Source organism: Sphaeroforma arctica (genome assembly GCF_001186125.1).
Source record: "Sphaeroforma arctica JP610 unplaced genomic scaffold supercont1.6976, whole genome shotgun sequence".
NCBI classification, from domain to species: Eukaryota; class Ichthyosporea; order Ichthyophonida; genus Sphaeroforma; species Sphaeroforma arctica.
Window position 1 is genome coordinate 1 of NW_014033582.1, and position 1531 is coordinate 1531.

At 44.7% G+C, this 1531-nt stretch overlaps 1 protein-coding gene across 1 annotated transcript; it reads right to left on the reverse strand.

The window, feature by feature from the left end:
• Window positions 1–975: 975 nt before the first annotated feature.
• On the reverse strand, window positions 976–1153 carry SARC_15916 (hypothetical protein; the record flags this gene model as incomplete). Its single annotated transcript, XM_014289973.1, has 1 exon — window positions 976–1153. A coding segment is annotated over one exon (178 nt), but the record flags the coding sequence as incomplete, so codon positions are not given.
• Between the last annotated feature and the right edge of the window lie 378 nt (window positions 1154–1531).

Consider the following 1531-nt stretch of genomic DNA (forward strand, 5'->3'; position numbering starts at 1 on the left):
ACTACACACACACACACACACACACTATATGTATATATATATATATATATATATATATATATATATATCTATTATATATATATATATATATATATATATATATATATATATACATACATACATATATATATATATATATATATATATATATATATATAAATTGCTCTGGTATATATGCAGAATAACCATATAAATGCCTCACCCCACAAAATAAAAAGACATAAGGAATAGAACAATCACACCATCCAAATCCTGGCCGTCCTTCTCTGAGACATCCGGGCGGCCGTATATGTGAACGCGATGGTCACTGCCACACAACAGCAGCAAGCGCCTGCCGTCTACAGACGTTGTGTGGAACATGTAGAAAGGCTTGTAGTTCAGTGCTATCTCCTGCACTTCCACGAGGTTGTCAAGCCAGTCCAGACACAGCTTAGCCTGTGCAGCTTTACTAATAGAGAGACGCGGGGAAACTCATCAGTGTTGGTACATGTCAGCGTATTCAAGAACAATGCTGTGCAAACTGCGACCCGTTCTGCAACTTACATTGCTTGCAGTATCAATGAACAAATATATACCGTGGTATCGATGAACAAATATATACACTGTAGTATGAGGTGAACAGAACTCAAGCACGGGGCTGTGATCTTAGCCTGCCCCATGGCACTTTCCCGCACTCTCCAAGTCTAGATAAACCATAAACACTGCGAGAGCAATGATACAACAACAGGTGTCAAGAAACGCGTCACAAACAACAGATGTCAAGAAAGACGCCACACGGTGATACCTCTAAAGGGTAACATACGGGCGATGTAACAAGAGGCGATATCGAAATATAACTACACAAGGGCAGACGATAATAACAACTACCCACACAACAACAGACGCTATTGAACACTGCCCACATAAGGCCGGGGGGGAGGGGGGCTACGCATGTGACACATGTCTCTCTACACTCTGCCCACTCACAGCACTTACATTTCTGCGGCTGTCTCGGCTGTGCGTTCAGGACACGCGCCGGTCAGAGGCGCCACAAAGAATCGCAGTACAAAGGTGTTGGGAGATGGCTCGTTGCTTGACGTTGGTATGAGATTGATAGTGGGGGTGTTCTGTGCCTGTGAGGATAAGGACGAGTACTGGGCCAGCTGCGGGTTGCCTGTGCGAGTGTGGCGGAGAAGGGGAAGGATCGGTATATCCATAGGCGGTAGATTTAGGAAATAAACTGGATAGGTGGCATATGCCGAGTGGGTAGCGGAACGTAGGTGGCATCAGCGTAGGCATAGAAAGGCAAACGTGTGCGTGGCATGTTGCTGTGCGTGTCTGTGTGCACCTGTGAGAGTAATGTATTTTACTTAGCATTGAGTAATCCCGCAAACGCCAGCATGGCATGTCGCTGTGCGAGTCTGTGTGGACCTGTGAGAGTAATGTATTTTACTTAGCATTGAGTAATCCCGTAAACGCCAGCGTGACATGTTGCTGTGCGTGTCTGTGTGTACCTGTGAGAGTAATGTATTTTACTTAGCATTGAGTAATC